The following is a 17,349-nucleotide window of genomic DNA, read 5'->3' as shown; positions in this document are numbered from 1 at the left end:
CCTGTGAATACAGACAGATCTGAAGTTAGATCCCTAAGCTACTTGTTGGCATCAAGACCTTAACATGTATTTTCGTTTAACTCTGTATTTGTGGACTCATGACAAATGTGATCTTTCCTCTGTGTTTCATTACTTCCTGCCACATGCAGTGCCAGGATGTCTTTAGGCACAAGGCAGTTGAATGAATACTTCATATGACTGTCTGAAATTACACTTTGAGCTGAGAATATACTGAGAATATGCTGATAAAATGCTGAGAATACCAATTAGAACCATGATAGAACCATGAATGATAAACATTCTCTTCTATTTCCTGCTGTGTCTGATTATCTGTATTCGTAATCATTCAGAAAGAGAGACTATTTTCACTTCTCTTACTGGATGGGTTTAAGTGCTTTGGACTCTGACAGAGGATTTGTATGGAGTGATGGCTCCCCAGTGAGTAAACAATCTATTGTTCCAACTTTTTTCTATGTATATCTTGGCTCTAATAACTCCACTGATACAAGCTGCTTAAGTCTTTACTACACAATATACCTTTAGGAATTAGTTTTTAATCTTTTGATACTTCATAGTTCTTGATATATAACAATTAGAGTAATGGAATAACACCAAAGGTGATAGAATATCTCTCTCCATCTAAGCAAATCTGGTTATACTAATCTCTGTGTTCCCATTTGCAATTGACTGGTAGAAATAATTTTGTATGTCTACTCAAGCTGGGCTTTGTTGCTCTTACCATCTTAAGTAGATTGAGATCTGCAAGGCCCATGACCATATGGCAGCCCTGATGGATTGTCTCAAGTTGAAAAATCAGAGCAGGATAATCAACCCAAGGATCAGAGGACAGTACTTAGATACTTCTTTCTAGAGCTTGACAGGAGAACTTCATCTAATCTGACAACAAAGAGGGAAAGAACTTCTTGGTTTACTAACAGGGCTTATAACTATGCAGACTAATTATTCTATGCAAGGATTGTGTCCTTTTCTTCATAATGTCTGACACCAAAGTGCAAGATGCACCAAGAAGATCAATGAAGTACACTCTCCTTTAACAGGACACTATAGCACAATGTGTCACTTTAAAAGCAAAATAGTAACAAAGCTGTGTTTCCACTTTAGGTAAATTTTGAGAAATGGGCAAATGGAGAGCCGAACAACTATGATGGAAATGAAAAATGTGGTGTGTTTAATGGCTATGGTAATATGAACTGGAATGATTTATTCTGTGACTATATGCAGGACTATGTTTGCCAAATAAAAAAAGGTAAGATAACTTTCGTCCTTAAGCAACTTTAGGAGCAGATAAGAACATCCATAAGAACACTGTCTGTGTGTATTAGAGCCAATTAAACACTTACTGCATTATAATTTAAATAGAAACAGTTGGAAACTGTTAATTCATCCTTTAGATACCTGTGTGAGTTTGGGATGTATATGCAGCATTTTGAGGAAGTGAAATACAGCAGCCTAAAATTGGGTATAGTTTCTGTAAGCCTGTGATCAGCTCTAATATGGAATTTTGATGAGTGTTAATGCCTTTTTTTCCAGATGTTCTAAGAAATTCTGTGACAAAAATTAGCTTACTAAGTAACCATTAAGATTAGAGTTATTACTCGTAATTAAAATATTAACAACTGCATAAATATATTTAGTAGGGGTGTGTCTGAGAAATGTAATATACTCAAATATTGATTTACATTGCAGGAGCATCACTGAAACCAGAGCCTACTTCCACATTCAGTAAGTCTTGTACTTCCAGTAACAGAGAAAAGTTAACATATAATGATGTTAATTTCTATTACAGACTGCTTAACCTTCTGTCTTGCAGATTATCAATATACTGTTAGTGAAGGTGATTGGATAATACATAATCACAATGAGTATTTCTTCAGCAAGGAACCAATGCCTATGGAAAAAGCCAGAGACTTTTGCAAGAAGAACGGTGGTGATCTTGCTGTCATCGAGAATGAAAGTGAAAAAACTTTCCTTTGGAAATATGTAAGAAAAGTTTTACTTCAGAACCACACTGTTCTGTCCTCCACTGAGGCACCTTTTTCAGCTGTCTTGCGAAATATTAAAAAGTGATGCCCACTAGAAAAAAAATACCAGTGTAACCTTTCATGGGTTTATCTGCTTTGGAGTTTTGCAGTAATCATTATTATGATCAATTGCTACATGTAGACGAATCCTCTCCTTCTTTTCAAGAACTAAACAAGGTTGCAACTTTCAGATTTCATGTTTTTACCTGATGATGACGTCCTCTTTTGGAAATAGTTTCATACTATTAAAATCAAATATGACTCCATTCTTTCCTCCTCATGATGAAGTACTAAATCCTTGTGTTTACTTGTAACCTTTTGATAAACTCTTACCATGCTTTCCTAAAACTCTAAAAAATATTGCTTTGTTTTACAGCCTGCTTCACAGGTCATTCTTGTCTTCTTAACACAGCATTTTGCCCCATTTTCTTTGTTCATACCATTTTGCAAAAGAAAATTCTATATATTGGAGGAAGATTTTGGAGTTTACAGTACAGGAACATAACCCCAGCAACTCCCTGCACATTGCATACTGTGTAGCTGTAAAACTGAAGCTAAAGTATATGTTGAGAGCTTGCTTATTTTATTTGAAATCTGTTTTCTTACAGTTCATTAAAAATCTTTTGTGTGTGTGTGTTTTAGGCTTTCTATAAAGACTTGGGAAATAGCTTTTATATTGGATTAAGTGTAAGCCTTGACAAGACATTCCGGTAAGTAAAAACAAATTAAATGTGTCAGAGTTATAACGTGAATATTTTGCATGTTACAGACAGCTGTAAGAAACTCTCAAAGCTCAATGAGTGCCACAACCTTCTACAGCCATGTACTGACATAGAGCTTTAAAATAAGACTCTGCTTCTCAGGAGACCTCTTCTCCCATAATATTTTCACTATCTATTTCCCTTTCTTTGGTTCTCTACTTTCATATTGTGAAGCTGAAATGTCCACTTACAGTCAGTGTGGTGTCATCCCCTTTTTCTTATTAGATGAAAGAAAAAATTGGTTGGAGATCTCAAGGGTGTTCCACATGGTACTTGCAGACATTGTTGAATATTCAAATAATCAAAGAAAAGAACCCTCAAAACTTGCAATTAGATGCATCACAGTGCTTTTAGAGGCAAAGTATCACTACAGGAGAGCTTGGAAGGTAATTCCCAGATAGTTTCATTGTCAGAGCCTAGGATGGAACACCTCCAGATTACATGGAGTCATTGTCTTTGAAATGTCTTTGAAATGTCTTTGAAACAAAATGTTCTGGCAAAGTCCTAAGCATTCCATGAAGCCTTAGATGACTTACAGACACATTTCTCCTCTGGTACTCTCTTCTACTCCCATTCCATTCCTGCCACCACTTTTTCTAGTGCCCTCTCCCAGGATTTGAAGCTTGGTCAGATGGGTCTCAGCCTCTTCATTTCCATCTTTCTTCTGTTGCCTCAAAATGTCTTTCTTGGCCACAAGCCACAGAGACTGGATATTCTTATCTCTTGGAACTCTTGATGTCTATATCACATCCACTGCTCTGAAAACGCTGTCATTTGTCCAATTGTCCCTTGCTCCCTCACTGGTTTTGTCCTCCCTGCTGCTGGATGATGGTGTCGCTATTTGTCTTTATATTATTTCTCCTGGTTTGTTATGTACTGGGTTTTTTTCCTATTTGGCCCGGGAGATTTGCAAGTTGAAGCATTAGGCATCCTGTTGAATTCCTTATTTGTGTTTTACTTGCAAAAATAGACATACAGTTGCTTAGTCTCCAAAACTGGAAAATCACTTAATTACAACTGGTGCTGATGTTGTCTGGAGGCTCTCAGTCTTGGCACATTCCTCACTTGACTTCACTCCTTTCAGTACATGAGGATCTTTCACTTTTTTTCTTGGTTACTTTTTGAGAATGAATTTGTAGATCACCAAACAAGGTGGTTCACAGCTGCACCACTGAAAGCAATAGCTGTATGATGTTAAAGATTTCCTTTGTTGAAGAAATGGTTCTAACTGGTCTCTGGCATGTGGTTCAAGTCTCTCTCTTATACAACAAGATTATTGATTTCAGACTCAGGAAATTATTATATAGGCTCAGGTTTCTGCTTCTGTGAAGAAAGGCAGGTCTAGTGCTATACTAGTGTGTTTCCTGCAAGCTATCAAGGCTCAAAGACCAAGAAAGGCTGAGGCAACCAGATGATTAGTTGAGATCTGGTCTAGGTCAACAGAGTAGATAGTCAGTATAACAATAATTATTGCTAATTACAAGTGGAAAGTCTTTATTTTCTTTTACCAGAGAGCAACATGTGTTTGTAAACTCAGCAGCTTAAAATACAAAGCTTTAATACATCCTTTACAAATAAACATTAACTCATTGAACTAAGAATGATTATTCTCCCAAATTATTTCCTTCAGGTGGATGGATGGAACTGAAGTAAACTATGTTGCCTGGGCTCCAAATGAACCCAATTTTGCCAATAATGATGAAAACTGCGTGGTGATGTATACCCAAACAGGTGGGTGCTGCAACAACATTCACTCTGCACAGTGTTGCGTAGGGCTGCACATGTAAGGCTGGGTGAGTTATAATACTGCTCAGGCTGATGTTTGACAGTGTTTAAAAAGCATAGTGAAATAAATCATACTCTCTTCTTTCTTTTATGCACTTAAAAAAATATCAGTTCTATGTAGCTAAGACATTGGATTACATCTGCAATTCAGTTCCTAGCTTTGTCAGAGAGTTTCAATGTGTCGGTTAAGCATCAGACCATCTGCAGATAGAGTTGGTATTGCTCTCCTCTAGCCTCTGTCCATTTTATGACAATCTCTTGAGAATATCAGCTGTTTGTTATCATTTGTGCAGTTCCTAAAAATCCCGGTCTTGGGCATAGTTTGACTCTTACTAAACAGTGCTATTTTAATTAAAAGAAATACAAATATCATTTAATGCAGAGAGTTGAAAGTAATTGTGCTTGCACTAGCCAAGCCCTTGGTCTTCTTTGGAGCAATTCATGTCTTCTACATTCAAAGATTTATAGTCTGAAAATCCAGAGCTGAGATAACCTTGCCAGGCTCTATTAGAAGTCAATGACAGAAAGTGAACTGTTTGGGGGAATAAGTATTTTGTCCTGTTTTAGAGATCTTCTTTAAGATAAGATTAATTATGTCCTTAACTTCCCTGAATTGTAATAACAATAGATCTATTAAACATGAAGCGTGATTAGCTCTGCTGTAGATAATTGTCTTGTAACCATCTACAGTCAATGTAATGATTGCCACTTTTTTACTCCCTATCTGTACAATTGGGATAATGACAGTAATGTTATATTTTTACATCCCACTTTCATAGAGAGAAAAGATACCCAAAAGACTGTAAGACTGTAGGAAGGGTAGTACATTAATAAGGACTGAGTACCTTATATAAACAGAGTGATCCTAGAGATCTTATAAGTTATAGGCAGATGAATTAAGCACTTGAACTAACCCCTCTTTAGGAATGCTATGGTTTTACAATACATGTTCCTATGAGACCTGATCTAGATGAACCTGCTTCTGCAAGGGGAGTTGGACTAGATGATCTATAAAGGTCCTTTTCAACCATTCTATGATTCTAAGAAAAAACTCTTAGTTTGAACTTCACTGAAAAACTGAATGTTTATAAGGAACATACATAAAAATTAGTGATTTCTGGGGTGGCAAAATGTAAATACTGTAATCAGTTCTATGATAGTTATGTTTTAGGAAAGGACACATTTTATCCTATCTCAGTTGTATTCTATTTTTCTTTTATTCTCATTTTCTTTCATTCTCATTTTCTTTCAGGTACATGGAATGATCTCAACTGTGGCAGCGTTGAGTTATTCATCTGTGAAAGGCTTAACAATACTGTTCGCCCAACCCTTGTTCCCACTTCACCACCACCAAAGGGTGGGTGTCCACAAGACTGGCTCCTCGTGGATAACAAGGTGCAGTATAAAATGTCTGTATAGCTTATTCAAAAAAAGAGTAGAATAAACACCATCTTTGAAGTGGCTTTTCATTTGTAGCAGGGTTTTCAGTTATCACAAAATTTGGATTGTGTGTATTTAAAGACTCTAAAAATACAATTCTTGAAATAGAAATCATCCTTTAATGGGATCACAGCAGTTATGAGGGAGATCATGAGAGTGTTTTGTGTCATCAAGGATGTCTGAACAACTTTCCTTGTGTGGAACTCATTTACCATGCTGTATCTGGCCATCACAGGTTGCCCTGATACATGTTTGTCCTTTGTCTACTCTGCACTGGCTCTTAAGATACCTTCCCTTGAGAAAATTTACCAGCTTTTTTTTCTATAACTAAACACTTGTTAATGTTTTCAAATAATCCAGCTATAAGCTTCACTACACTTCATTATGTAAGATCACTCCTAGCCTTCCCAAAAGTCAGAAGTTCATAAGACATTGTATGTATTCAAAATCCATAGATTGTCATCAATGAATCTATAAAAGCTATAAAACAACAGCGAGCACTGTTGAGAATACACCTAGCAATGAGGATAATCCTTGATTACATTGATTTGTCAAGCTTCTTCTGTCTTCCTGCTTGCTAAACCAAACTATTATTTCAGTAGGATAGAGCTCCTTTGAGAACCACTGGCTTGCTGTCTCCTCTTTCCTTCTCTCTCAGTCCCAGGGAAAGGAGTCACAGGCTCATTGTTTTCTTTCTTGATGTGCTCTCAAGATGCAGTGTCTCTCCTCTGGAAGAGGAGCTTCCAACAGCTCTGTCCTTGACTCCTCTCCAAGTGTTTACACATCACTTCTGGTTGTCATGGAGCTTTTCCCTTTTTTATTTTCCCTCAATTGCCTGATTAACTTTTCAGTTGCATGCTTTAATTAGCAGATTTAACTTGCTTGACTCTGACAAATCTTGGTTAAATCTCATAGATCATATTACAAGAAACAGTAAATTCATGGTTTTCTTAATGATATCAGAATAATACTCTCTCTGTGACTATCCTGTGAGAACCAACCTGATTTACAGACAGGCAGCAGAAGCTGAGATGTACAAAGTTGATAACAATTCTTCTCCTTGTTTGTTTTCTGAGATCTTTTAAAGCATTCTTCTGACAAAGTCACACCTCAGAAGTATGCTCAGAAGCTTTAACATAATTTCTACTAAAATCATTAGACTGACATATTCCCTCTTTTAAGTGTATGCTAGAATACTGTGAACTATACTACTTTCCTAGTATAGATCTTCTCTTGCATAAGGACCTAAAAAAAGCCAGAAAGGAGTGTTAAATCAGCTAATCTCCCTTTTTGCTTAAAGTATCAAGCTTATCAATTGTTACAGAGATATTTTCACTAGAAATTAAAATGTCATTCAGTTATATAATGATAGGACAAGTGTCAATGGGTATAATCTGGTACATAAGAGGTTCCAAAGAAATACAAGGAAGAATTTCTTCACTGTTCAGGTGAGGGAGCACTGGAAGGGGTTACCCAGGTGGGTTGTTGAGTCTCCTCCTCTGTAGACGTTCAAAACCCACCTGGATGTGTTCCTGTGTGACCTAGTCTAAGTGGTCCTGCTCTGGCAGAGGGGTTGAACTAGATGATTTCTTGAGGTCCAACCCTTAAGATTCTGTGATTTTGTGATTCAGTGATTATAGATTTCACTCACTTTTCTTTTTCAGTGTTTCAAAATATTTGGCCTTAATGAAAATGACACCTTGACATGGCATGCTGCACGGAACGAGTGTATTAGTTTTGGAGGAAACCTGGCTACTATATCAAAAAAGGAAACACAAGGTATAAAGTACCAATATTTTGATACTGTATGAGACAACAAGTAATTTCTGATAAACAGATTAAGAGACATAGCTTCTGCAATATATGCTACTAGTTATGCCATGCTGATGTACACTTATGTTGAATAAGAAACTACATTCTCAGCAAAATGCTTGCACAGGTTTTATTGTCTTGATTAAGATGAAAAATCATAGCTTTGAGATTAATATGGGAGGTACAAAGGGATTAGCAGTGTCTAAACATTAAGATTTTATGTTAGGGACTTGTCACATAACAAAATGTCCATGTTTTAATTTTTACAAGTGTACATGCAAAGATAGCACACCTAGGGAGTAACATCCAAAACAAACCTCTGTGCACTCAGCTGCTAATGCATGTCAGTGCAGAACGTATCCTCAGCCTGCAGAAGGCCTCAATGCTGAAATCCCAAATCCCCCCCTATTCCCCTTCCTCTGCTGGACCTCAACCTACTGGTCTTGTTGCTCAAAATATTACAGTTGTTTTAGTGAGGCCTCATGTTTGCTTAGGAAACATAGTGTCTTAGGTCCCTAGGGCTGCACAAGGATCATCTTGTAGCTCCCTCCATAGGCGCTTGTGCTTTACACTTTTTTCTATAGCAAAGATACTCTTTTAGTGGAAAGTCAGTCTAGGCAGGAAAGATCATCTGGCCTTCCAAAGAGATCTTAATACATACATACTGTATTAAGTAGTTTTGATTGTGTTCTGCCTAATAAGAAATGAAGTTATTAAGTCTGGTTAACGAAGAAGTTGCCAAAGAAGTAAAAGGTGTTCGTAATCTAAAGACTCGGTTTCCATGTGCCAAGGTTTAGTGTGCTCATGTTGATTTCTGTAAATATCATTAAAAACTTTTCCCCTCTTCCTCAGCTAACAAAAATTGCCCATCTTTGAGTTTGTAAATACTTTTTCTGACTTTATCATCAGATAACTATCTATTACTTTTATTTTTATCATGAGACTATTAGAGAAAACCAAACCTCGTCACCCTGGTTCCAGGCACTGTTGGGGAAAGATATATTCAGTTTCCCTCCTTTTCTTTTTTCCTTCAGCTTTCCTCATGTCTCTTTTAAAAAATGCTGTAACAGATGCTTGGATTGGACTGAATGATATAAATCAGGAGCACACATACTTGTGGACAGATGGAAGCCCAGTTTCCTATACAAACTGGGCAAAAGGTTCCCGAAGTTATTACAGTAAGGTAAACATTAGTATCTGTTTATCACTTAAACATTGTAACTTTGGTAGAGGGGTAAAATGTATGTAGCTACAATTTTATTTCCTGTGAAGTTGACTTTCTGAAGATTTTTAGTAATCTGGTTGATTTTAAAAGCAGAATAATCACGTGGGAGATCTACCTTCACATCTTTTTTTTCCACTTCTGTGTTTTGTCATGATTCTCTATGAATTCAGAAATGGGTTTGGAAGAATTTTGCAGAACTCAGACAAGTGAGTAATTTTCCCTACTTTACCACAATTAATCAGGAGATTCAGAGAAACAATAGCATAGCAGTAACTGTATATATTTGGGATACAGTGACTGTTCTTTAGACTTGATGTAAATACTCAGATAACTGTAGATATTTACATTTCTTGGAGCTGAGTTTATTAAGACAAATGAATTGAATGATATCATCAAAAGAAGGAGCTTGGGTCTTCTTTTCTCATTTTTACCTTCTCCCTCTAATCTTCTTTCTGAAAGATCTCTTCTGCATGCTTTGAAACTTTCATTATTGCTATACCATTTTGTGTTTAATTGCAAGATGAAACAATGTTATTCAGTAACTGTAAAATGGCTAATGTAGAATGTGGCTTGATAGTACTCCTGTGCCAGCTTTACTGTGTTCCTCCTTTTTTCATTACAAAACTGAGTTGAGTTATACGGGAAAAGGTTTGTGAGGTCCAACCTCTGCTGCCATCCAGGCTAGAGCTGAGGTTTGGGCTCTCCAGGACTTGCCCATTTCACACATATACACTCTCTGTAGAAGGCTATGCCCATTTTCCCTGCACAAGTTGCTCTATATACAATTTCCCTCACTTGCAGCCAAGACCTGGGCTAGTGCCCCTGAGGGGGTTTGGAGGCATCATGAGGTCAGGTTGATATGAAGCAAGGAGAGTTGCTGTCTCCTGCTGCTAAAGCAGCAGCTTCTCATGCTCTTAGAAGAAAAGGAGGAAGGAAAAGAGCCCAAATTGCAGTGGGAATGGTTTGGGAGATGTTCCCCACAAAAGGTTGTTTCTGATCATTACTGTATTGTTGTGACAACTTTGTTTCCTAGTGTGAGTTGGGACAGGAAGAGGATTTCAGCTCTCCAGGAAAGCTTCAGTGTTGAGGAGAGTTTCCCCATAACCTTCAGGAAAAAGAGCAACAGTACTCAAATGTTCTGTGGGTCAGACTTAGCACACACATGTCTATCTGCACACATGGATACACAGAGATTATACACACACAGAGAATCTCAGACATTTCTTCTTGCCTCTGTGCTGTGCTTTGTAACTCCCTCCATCAGTCAAGTGCAAACTTTCCTAGGGCTGAGTTGTAAATGCTTGTCATATTGCTGCTCCTGACTATTGCTTGTATGAGTTCATACATATGGCTTTCATATTATTCGTTTGTATGTGCCTGCTTGTGATAGGTGAATCTGTATACTCAGGAATAGAATTGTTTCCTACCTATTCAAACCTTTTTCTTGTTAACTCATATCCCCTGTAGGATGACTGTGTCTTTATGATAAAGAATCCTACTGAAAAGGCAGGGAAATGGAAAGATGATGAATGTAAAACAAGCAAAAGCTACATATGCCAGAAAAAATCCGGTGAGTTTTCCTTCACCACTTACTAGTACAGTTGATTCCTTGTGGTTATGTCAAGCTGGTGTTGGAATTGGCTTTCCCATATTCACCCCTATTTTAACTGAAGTTAATCTGTCAGTATCATATGTGCTATGCACCATTTTAACAAAATGAGCACACTTTTTATTTGAGAAAATTTGTAACCTTCCTATTTTAAAGACTAAGCCAGTAAACAAACAAAAAGAGTAAATCTGTGGAACGTGGTGCATTTTACTATGTCTTGTGATCACATGGGAGTGTGAGAACAGGACTTTGTCTTTATATGGGTAAATTCTTCAAAACTGAAATTGTACTATTATACTTGAAAGCACTGCAATGTCTTTAATTTGAAAAACTCTTCTGCTTCATGTCCTGTGCAGTCATACTTGGGTAATTTCAGAATCAGCAGTTCCTCTGCTTGTTCATGGTGTGTACTTACCTTACCCTGTTCCTTGTCAGAAATACAACAAAGAAGTGGAGGAATTGTTCCCTTTAATGCCCTACATCGTTAATGATATGCTTTGGGAAGATCTAGAGCCTACAAGGCTTGTTTCTGGAGGTGATACCAATATTTATGCTAAAAGGTCGTGCTGATAAGAATCAGAAATTTTTGTCACAGGACATTTTGACACATGATCATTGCTGCAGTGACAGTTGGGATGTGTCTTAATTTGTTATTTCAGCTTCTCTTAGTTACTTGACTACTCTAGCAATATAAAGCATTTAACTTTTGGCTTTTGCTTGCTTTTTACAGACCCCAAACTGCAAAATTCCCAACTTACAGTTCCAACGTTTGGCTTTAACAGTTATGGTGAGGATCGCTATGCAGTCATCAACTACAAAATGACCTGGGAAGAAGCAGAGAAGAACTGCAGAGACCAGTCTGCAGATCTTGCCAGTGTTTTGGATCCTTATGCTGAATCATACCTGTGGTTACAAATAGTAAAGCATGGGGAGCCTGTATGGATTGGTCTTCACAGCAACACAGTGAGTCCATGAAGTGCTTGTGACAATCATACTGCCACCCTAGGACAGCACATTTCTTGCTCAGAGGTTGACAGGATCCAGTGCTTTGGGTCCTGTTTGCAGTCATGTGAATGCCAGTGGTCAGATCCATCAGCAGGCATCAAAACCTGGAGGTATCTGACTTCACTTCAGGAGTTTCACACAACTAAATGCTTGGCCATAATGTAAATGATAACTGCCACAGTCTGCACTTCAAAGGCCAGCAAGGATGTAGCTGCAGTAGACAGTGGTTTCAGTGGTAAAAGTGGCTATGGAGTTTCTACTTCCCATGCCACAGTCACCCACATGCTCATGTTGGGGGGTGTTGCCATTTCTGCAGAAAAACACTTCAGTTAAAAATAGCTCACTCTTTGTGAGGTTATTTTAAGTTTTGTTTTAATTCACATCTTAGCACTATAGGAGCTTGCACTGGGCAACAGAGGAAATGCAAGGTGTGGTGTAGATGCAGGAGCAGGTCTCAGGTACTGGAGACACCGTAGGCTGGTTTTTGAAGCTTAAGCCAGTGCCTTGTGAAAGATTGCCAACAATGAGAGTAAAGATCTGAAAAGGGAAGCATCTACTAGAGGCATGTAAAAAAGAACAGGATAAAAGATGATGTAGTTGGATATCTACGGAACAGGAAATTAAGAAGAGATGTACATCTGCAGCTTGGTGGGACACAGGGGTGAGAGGGCACAGGTGTTGAGATGAGAGGAACTAGAACTTGACCTCAGTGAGTGCAGGTACTGGGAAACCAGGATGAGACAGGAATCTGGGATGAAATATAAGCAAAGACTTCAAAGTAAAAAAGACAGTAAAGGAACTGGCATGAAGAATTGGCTCAGAGACTGTCTCCAAAGAACACAGGAAGAAGGAACTAGGCTGTGCAGGACAGGGTGACAGGAGACATTGATGTGACTAATGTTGATCATCCTCTGCAAATAATGGTGAAATCCACTGAAAAAAACCCATGTTCAACTCGTATCTAGTAACTAGTCCTTGCAATAAGTAGGAACCTATCACAAGCCCTGTTAGCATGAGCAACAGAGCTCTGTGGTTGTATACCCCATAAAAAAATGTCACCACTGTTCCTCTTCCCAGTGGAACTTTTGCTTTTTCTACTTGCTCACTAAATATATAGAGAAGCCTGTGTTAGGGAAATGCTAACAAGAGCTTCTCTGCAATCTTTATATGATCTGTGTGGGTTCCTTTGATAAACTCTTCAACTGCACATTCACATTTGTTACCGAAGGCTCTTTGCACATTTAGTACATGAGAGGGATAGTGTGAATTGAGTAATGTTGCATACTGAATGAACAGCTGTAGGATCACTGCCTTGAGTGCTGCGGAGAGTGGAAATCTGGAACAGACTGTTACATATTCACAACAGAAGACAAATTCATTTTATGTGAGAAATCATGGTTCTGGTTTTTCCTAATTTTTACATAGCTTCAAGTGCAATATTAATGTTCTTTCTGTCTAATTATTTTGTGTGACATAATCTTTATTGTCGTCTGCTTTCAGACTACCGGCCATTACGTATGGTCAGACAGAAGGAGGAGCAGGTATCATAACTGGGGCAGTGGAGAACCAAATAAGAACACAGCCTGTGTCTATATAGATTTGGATGGTTTTTGGAAGACAGGATTTTGCAATGAAACATTTTTATCTCTCTGTAAACAATCCGATGGTGAGTGGGAAGAATATGATTTTGTAGAATCATTATGGTTGGAAAAGATCTTTAAGATCATCAAGTCCAAACACTGCCAAGCCCATCACTAAACTGAACCATGTCCCTCAGCACCTCATTTATGCATTTTTTGAATATTTCTAGGGATGGTGACTCCACCACCTCCCTGGGCAGCCCATTCCGATGCTTAACAACCTTCTTGGTAAAAAAGTTCTTCCTAATGTCCATTTTAAACCTCCTTTGGAGCAACTTGAACCCATTTTCTCGTGTCCTATCATTCATTACTGGACAGGAGAGACTGACCCCTATCTCTCTATCACTCCCTTTCAGATAGTTGTAGAGAGTGATCATATCTCCTCTCAGCCTTCTCCAGGCTAAGCATCCTCAGCTCCCTCAGCTGCTGCTCTTAAGACTTGTGCTCCAGACCCTTCACCAGCTTTGTTGCCCATCTCTTGTCATACTCCAGCACCTCAATGTCTTTCTTGTAGTGAGGATGCTGGAATTTAAATTCATCAGATAATTAATTAAATAATCATTTCCCCAGCATTGCTTGAGATACTGGAATTTAAATTAATGGCTGCACTTGAACAGGTTTTTTCACATATGCAAACATTGTGATAGATGATGTATGCACCTTAATAAACTACTGTTTTTATTAAGGAAAAACTCCCAGATCCAGTCTGTCCTGAATGCTTTCCAGGCATTTAATTTCACAGGTGTCAACACATGCACATCATAAAGACAATGACAATATTTTTGCCACGTGCAACAGTTCTTTTCTACATCCATGTTTGTAAAGCACTGCAGAATTTATGAATCTTTACCTAACTATAAACATGTTAATGGTGTATTTTTATATTTAGTAGTATCTTTTGTAATATTGGGAGATAAGAAACTTCTGTCATTGTAGCAGCCAAATCAATTAATTTATATTTGCTAAAATATAAGATCCTGAAAAGCTTCTGCTGAGATTAGAGCTCAAACATTGCACCTAATTTTCACACACATTTTAAATGATATATGGAATTTAGGATCTCTGCACCATACTTCACAGCAAATTTTATATTAATTTAAGCTCTGCTTTAGCTTTAATCATGTGTTTTAATAGGCTACTAATTCTACTTTTACATAGTTTAGTAAGGATGTACAAGGGCAGATATAGACAGCTTCTCTGACTGACCTTGCTACAAGAGGACAATAATGACTTATTCTTCATAGTGCTTCACAAGTTTGAAGCAAAAATTGCCTTGTTGAAGACAATCACAGTTAGACTGGTGCAAACCTTCTTTAGCAGACTGAGGAACCCATCTCCAAACAGTATAGTTTATTACTAGGTTACTGTGTTTAGTTCAGTCTTTTATAGTTAAGTCTATGGGATATTCCTTTTTTTCTGGAATGACTGTCAAATTGGTAGGTGTGGTGCAGGAATAAGTTCCCCTTGACTTTTAAGATCCCACTGAAACTTGTGTGTCTTAATAGAGTTAATCCCTAGTGAACCACCACAGCTTCCTGGAAAGTGTCCTGAGCCAAAGCGTGGAAGATCTTGGATTCCCTTCCGTGGTCATTGCTACTATGTTCACACCACTACTGAGGAAAGTTGGCCTGATGCTTCCATGGCCTGTATTCAAATGGGTAAGTGCATTTTTTGGTTAGGATATTTCATAGCATCATAGAGTGGTAGGGGTTGGAAGGGATCTTTAGAGATCATCTAGTCCAACCCCTCTGCAGAAGCAGGTTCACCTAGATCAGGTCGTGTAGGAACACTGTTTTTTAAATATAGAAACAAGGTAATAGGCAGTTGTATGTCTGTATGTCAGTTATAAAGTACAGCTAATATATTGTTAAACTTTTCTACTATATGAAAAATCATGTCATAAAATGCAATTGTTTACTGAGATAATTAACTTCTAATGGTAAATATTGCTGCAATTATGTATAAAACTTCATGTATAAAAATTCGTGTTTTTAGGTGCTTCTCTGGTTTCCATAGAAGATTCAACAGAAATGAACTTTCTCTTACTTTATTTGTCTCCACTTGCAAGTGACTTCAGAAAGTTTTGGATAGGATTGTTCAAAAATCTTGATGGTAATTATTTCACAATGCATACTGAGATACAAAATAAATACTAAATAGAGACGACGCTAAATAACATCAACATTCTGAATACTCATACTAATATACTAAATATTAAATGAATAATCAAGCAGAAATTATCTGTTAAATGTTTAATAGATTTTTCTGCTAAAATACTTACAAGATAAACCACCAAGAGTTTTATCCTTTTTGTATCTCTACTGTTAGAGTATATCTCAGTCTGTAAAAAGTTACAGCTTATCACTACTGTAGATGATTAAAACATTTCCTGTAGCTTTCTTAGACTCAAATTGCTTGACATTTAACCAGTGTTAGTCTATAAGAAAAATGTTATCTTGTAATTAAAAGCTGAGGCATCTTAAAATGATTCTTTTTTCAAATGACACAATAAATAGCAGCTCATACGAGCAGCCTACTGATGTTTCTTAGTCTAAATTTCAGATATATTTAATATTTTTTTTAATGAAACTTTTAATTTTAATCCAAAAAAACTTCAGCTCTTTTTTTTTATTATTATTATTGTTTTTAACCCTGAATTTGATCCTGTTTTCTATATCATTGTAATTCTGAAGCCTGCTTTTTCACATCAGACTTTAAGAGCACATCTCAGAAGAGTGAGTCTAGACTGGATTGCAGTGAGTGACCTTGGCCCTGGCTGTCCAAGTCCCTATCTGTCACCACCAGAAATAACAGGTGTCTTGTTGCATGGTGGGCCAGGTTCTTCTGTTCCACCTGAAAACTAACAGGACAAAAGCAATGATTTGTTCCTGGCCTGGCCCACTACAGTGACACACTGCTGTATACAGTGCAAGCAGAGGCAAAAGGACAGTGCAGTTGCAGAGTGACAGAGGAGGTGACGTTGAGGCAGATGTGAGTTATATCAGTGTATGATGCCACAAAAGCATTCCCTGAGGGAGTAGAGATAGCAGTTATTCCTACTTGATGGGTCTCAGCCAGAGGTGAGCAGGGAGTTATTATTAAAGGTAACTGATGCAGTCTTTAAAGATAATTGATTAATTCAGCTCTAGGAAAGCAGATACTGATTGATCTTGAATGCACACTTAAACAAAATCTCTTGATCAGTCTGGGTCTTTGAACTGCAGTGTTGCTCACACAGGTGCTCTGTGTTTCTCTGTGTTGTTGTGTGTGGTAGAAGAAATTATGCCCACTTCATTCACTTACTGGGTAATACTTTTAATTTCAGGGGAGTGGATATGGACAGACAGAAGTGCATTAGAATTTGTCAACTGGGAGAAAGGAGAGCCTACAGTAATTTTTGATGAGCATTGTGTTGACATGGATGTCTCCAGTGGAACCTGGAGGAACTATTACTGCTCTGCTGACCAGAATTTTATTTGCAAAACCCCCAAAGGTAAGTTCTGAATTTCTGTTTGCTGGATTGTTTCAGAAGTAGTGATTAACAAACCTCACATCAAACTGTTTATGCACTGGATGCACTTTATGGATTGATGCTGATGTATATGTATCTGCATCAAAGCCAAGAGTAACTCAAGTGAAGGCCTTCAAGAAAAGAATGTTGTGAGGGAAGCTGAGTCACTCTTTCCTCTTCTCAGTTTAAAAACATTGATATATTGGATTTGCTGTACCCTAGGTTGGGGGAGAATGTATCACCTATAGAGAATGTGAAGAAAATTCATAGTCTTGGTTAGAGTACAAGGGCAGTAGGTGATGAGTAGTTGACTAAACTAGTGCTGAGAAAAAAGGCAGACACTCTTCTGGTATTTAAGCTGAGAAGCAGCAGTGCAAAGTCACTGAGCTCCTGCATAAAGAAAGTAGGTGCTGCTGTGGGAGCTGGTATCAGTAAAGTGTTCTGGGATCTGTTGGATGACCAAACAATGCATGAGGTGATTGGAGCCCAATTAATTTCTCTGCTCACACAGGCACAAGG

The 17,349-nt window shown here is 37.8% G+C and overlaps 1 protein-coding gene across 2 annotated transcripts in view; it reads left to right on the top strand.

Annotated features, from left to right (window-relative positions):
- The window catches only part of LOC104559777 (macrophage mannose receptor 1-like), a 32,438-nt gene that overhangs the window by 11,985 nt on the left and 3,104 nt on the right, over nucleotides 1–17,349 (top strand). Inside the window, exons 14-28 of one of the 2 annotated variants that reach the window (XM_061996180.1) lie at nucleotides 351–438; nucleotides 1,123–1,267; nucleotides 1,708–1,743; nucleotides 1,832–2,001; nucleotides 2,685–2,752; nucleotides 4,434–4,534; nucleotides 5,841–5,983; nucleotides 7,693–7,807; nucleotides 8,875–9,023; nucleotides 10,533–10,635; nucleotides 11,405–11,637; nucleotides 13,180–13,345; nucleotides 14,825–14,977; nucleotides 15,315–15,431; nucleotides 16,645–16,812. In XM_061996180.1, the coding sequence (XP_061852164.1) occupies nucleotides 351–438; nucleotides 1,123–1,267; nucleotides 1,708–1,743; nucleotides 1,832–2,001; nucleotides 2,685–2,752; nucleotides 4,434–4,534; nucleotides 5,841–5,983; nucleotides 7,693–7,807; nucleotides 8,875–9,023; nucleotides 10,533–10,635; nucleotides 11,405–11,637; nucleotides 13,180–13,345; nucleotides 14,825–14,977; nucleotides 15,315–15,431; nucleotides 16,645–16,812 (1,955 nt within the window). The remainder of the gene's footprint in view (nucleotides 1–350; nucleotides 439–1,122; nucleotides 1,268–1,707; nucleotides 1,744–1,831; nucleotides 2,002–2,684; nucleotides 2,753–4,433; nucleotides 4,535–5,840; nucleotides 5,984–7,692; nucleotides 7,808–8,874; nucleotides 9,024–10,532; nucleotides 10,636–11,404; nucleotides 11,638–13,179; nucleotides 13,346–14,824; nucleotides 14,978–15,314; nucleotides 15,432–16,644; nucleotides 16,813–17,349) is intronic. The other variant, XM_061996181.1, reaches the window with a different exon arrangement.

Source organism: Colius striatus, chromosome 5 (genome assembly GCF_028858725.1).
Source record: "Colius striatus isolate bColStr4 chromosome 5, bColStr4.1.hap1, whole genome shotgun sequence".
Lineage (NCBI taxonomy): Eukaryota > Metazoa > Chordata > Aves > Coliiformes > Coliidae > Colius > Colius striatus.
Note: the sequence above shows the minus strand (reverse complement) of the source record. Positions and strands in the feature narration are given on the sequence as shown.